This window comes from Kryptolebias marmoratus, linkage group LG20, assembly GCF_001649575.2.
Source record: "Kryptolebias marmoratus isolate JLee-2015 linkage group LG20, ASM164957v2, whole genome shotgun sequence".
Taxonomy (NCBI): domain Eukaryota; kingdom Metazoa; phylum Chordata; class Actinopteri; order Cyprinodontiformes; family Rivulidae; genus Kryptolebias; species Kryptolebias marmoratus.
The window spans coordinates 483,739-486,988 of NC_051449.1; the positions used below are offsets into that span (position 1 = coordinate 483,739).

The 3,250-nt window shown below is 48.3% G+C and overlaps 1 protein-coding gene across 3 annotated transcripts in view; it reads left to right on the forward strand.

The window, feature by feature from the left end:
* Window positions 1-3,250, forward strand: part of lrrc6 (leucine rich repeat containing 6) — a 14,595-nt gene that overhangs the window by 4,324 nt on the left and 7,021 nt on the right. The window contains exons 8-11 of one of the 3 annotated variants that reach the window (XM_017439125.3): window positions 35-104; window positions 709-861; window positions 1,413-1,555; window positions 2,528-3,219. In XM_017439125.3, the coding sequence (XP_017294614.1) occupies window positions 35-104; window positions 709-861; window positions 1,413-1,555; window positions 2,528-2,636 (475 nt within the window). In that variant the 3' untranslated portion in view covers window positions 2,637-3,219. Of the gene's footprint in view, window positions 1-34; window positions 105-708; window positions 862-1,412; window positions 1,556-2,527; window positions 3,220-3,250 lie in introns of those variants that run through there. The other 2 variants (XM_017439126.3, XM_025002231.2) reach the window with 2 other exon arrangements.

The following is a 3,250-nucleotide window of genomic DNA, read 5'->3' on the forward strand; positions in this document are numbered from 1 at the left end:
GCCTCCCCCCTCCTCCTCCTCCTCCTCCTCACAGACACATGGACACCTCCCTGATAGACGTCGACATCCATCCCACCTTCGTCAGAGTCCTCGTCAAAGGAAAGGTGCGACCTTCTGACCCTCAGGATGGGGGAACAGACTTTTACTTTGAAGTGTCCAGAGGCTTTATTTTGAAACTCTGCTTCTGGTTTAGGTGCTAATTTAACAGAATGTCAACTTTTAACTAAAGCAGCAGAGCTAGCATTAGCTGTAGCATTAGCAGAACTAGCAGAAGCATTAGCTGTAGCATTAGCAGAAGTAGCAAAAGCATTAGCTGTAGCATTAGCTGTAGCATTAGCAGAAGTAGCATCTGCAGTAGCATTAGCACAGGTTTGCTGAAGCAGATTTTAAGGAGAAGAATATTTTTGCAGCACCTGGAGAGATCTCAGTGTTTTTGTAAATAAAGTTCAATATTCTGTAAAGCTGCCGTCTGCTGAATGTTTTAAACGTTTCAAAAGGAAGAAAGTTTGAGGAAACAGAAGCTAAAAACACAGACCAAGAATCGCTGAGTCAGCGTTCACAGAATTAAAAGTCCTCCGACAGGAGTCACCTGAGTCGGGTTTTACTGCTGTTCTGGTCTCGGTTCCTATAAAGACACTGACAAACCGGGCCGGGCTGGGCCGGCGCTTTAATCCTCCTAATTAAAGTTGTGAATAATTTATTTTGCAGGTGTTTCAGGTGGTCCTGCCCGCCGAAGTGAAGCCCGACGGCTCGACGGCTCAGAGGTCTCAAACCACCGGACACCTGGTTCTGACGATGCCCCGGGTTCGTACGCCACTCGACCTGAGCCGAGTCCAAACACTCAAAGTGTCTGCAGCCGAGGTTAATTAATGTTCAGCGTCGTTCATGCTCCTCAGAGGATGAACCGTAATCTCTTCTGATCCATTCAGAGGGAAATGTTGCTCCATCAGATCAACTTCCTGTTTCAGCTTCTGCTGCTGACAGCAGCCCAAACAGGAAGTATGACCTCATCAGCCTGACAGCAACGGGTTAACGGCAACATGGTTACAGCAACGGGTTAACGGCAATGGGTTAACAGCAACGGGTTAATGGCAACATGGTTACAGCAACGGGTTAACGGCAACGTGTTGCTGGGTTTAGAGCTTAAAACTCTAATATAATAAAAACCTTTTTATGCCTCGTATGAAATAAATTGCTGTTGTTGCTGCTGTTGTTGCTGCTGTTGTTGTTGTTGCTGTTGCTGCTGTTGTTGCTGTTGCTGCTGCTGTTGTTGTTGCTGCTGTTGTTGTTGCTGTTGTTGCTGCTGTTGTTGCCACTGAAGAGGATTTTCTGTCTAACTTTTTTTACGGCGTTGATAAAGAAGGACAGATGGTCCATCTGCTGCTGTCTTTAATCATCCAATCTTCTTTCAGGCTGAAGGGGAAATCAAAGGGACAGGGACAGTCCAGCGTCCAGGCGGGACGGGGACCGTCCAGCGTCCAGGCGGGACGGGGACAGTCCAGCAGCCAGGCGGGACGAGTCGGAGTAAAGACAGCAGGTTGACGGAGGCACACAGGTAACCCCGCCTCCTGTGAGGGGGAGGAGTTAAACACCCTTTCTGAAGTCTCAGGCTGACGTTTATAAGAATAATCCTGCAGGAAGACGATGATCTGAAAGAAAATCTGTTTATATTTAAAGATTTAAATGTGTCCGTCAGAAATGTCCCTCTGTAACTGAGACGAAGCTGCAGGACTGACGGGATCAGACTGATTCCTGGAGACCAATGATGTAGATTATATTCCTGGTAGTTTCAGGAGCTAATATTTAATATTTAATATTTATTTCTGACTGCAGGAAGCTTCAGGTCCTCGTTGTTTTCTGGAGTTTTCTGTTTTCAGACAATAAAATCAGATTTATTCAGATTCCTGCGTCGAGTCATCAGGGAGTCTGGTTCTTATCTGCCAGTTCCTCCCGTCCTCCCCCAAACCCGACCCGGACACTGAACAGAACCTGACGATGAAACTCGATTACGATCATTACAGAAGTGAGGAAGATGAGGCTGCAGGAAGGCTGTGCTCCGTCCGAGGAATCAGTTCATTAAATGTTCTGGAATCATTTAATCCTGGAAACGAAAGAATTAAACCCAGATTAATGACCTTCTGTCCAAACTTCAGATAACTCAGGAGATTCACCTGAATCTACTTTTATCTGAAAGTTTTTACTTCTTTGAAGAAGCTGCTCTAGCTCTAAACCTGCAGGATGAAGATGTTTTAATAAACGGTCAGCAGGAAGTGATGTCACGGACCTCCTCTTCCTCCGGTTCTGCTGCTGATTTCCCTGCAGCTTCCTGCAGTTTGATGTCTTCTGGCAGATTTATTCCCTCCTTAATAACCAAACCTCCGAGTGACGAAGGCAGCGTCCTCCTCCTCCTCCTCCTCCTGTTTACCCGCCGCCGCCGCTGGTGTCCAGCTGTGCTGACAGGAGCAAAGGACAAACATCTGGACTCGGGTTCAACTTTAACGACAGCAGAATGTTTTTACCTCCGCAGGCTGGAAGTGGATCCCAGCAAACGCAGCATCGTTCCACCAGAACCGCCCAGAACCGGCGAGTTCTCCGAGGGGTTTGTGGACGACCCCGACGTCCCTCCGCTCGTATGAGACGACTTTAGGAACAAAGACCAGCAGCTGGACGGCAGCTTTGTCTCACAAACACAGAAAGTTCCTTCAGCGTTTGGAGCCGACTTTAATGTTTAAAAAGAAGAAATAAATAAATGTCTGTTCTGATGAGACGGACCAGAAAGAATAAACTGAATAAAAACTGAGTTTGTTTTGGAGGATTTAATTCAACAAACTGCCAACTAAAAGCTCCGGGAAGTTTTTGTTCCTTCAGGACTGCAGGCGGCCCGGTCCAGAACCCGTCCCGGAGCCAGAGGAGGTTCTGTCGGCTCATCAGGTGAAGCTGAAACGTCTCCAGATGTTTCCAGCTGTGACCTCAGAAATCTGACCTCTGCCGGCGGCCCGTTTCATTCCTCCTCCCAGCAGAACCAGAACCAGAACCAGGACCAGGTCCAGACCCAGAGGACGTCAGTCCAAACTTTCTGTGAAGGTTCTTCATCTCTCCTTGAATCTCTGCTGGAGTCTCCAGAGTTTTCCTTCCCTCTGAGCTGTCGCCTCCCAGAGCTGAGAGGTCCTGACTCCTCCTCCTCCACCTCTTCCTCCTCCTCCTCCTCCTCGCCCCCCTCCCCCCTCCCCCCTCTTCCTCCTCCTCCTCC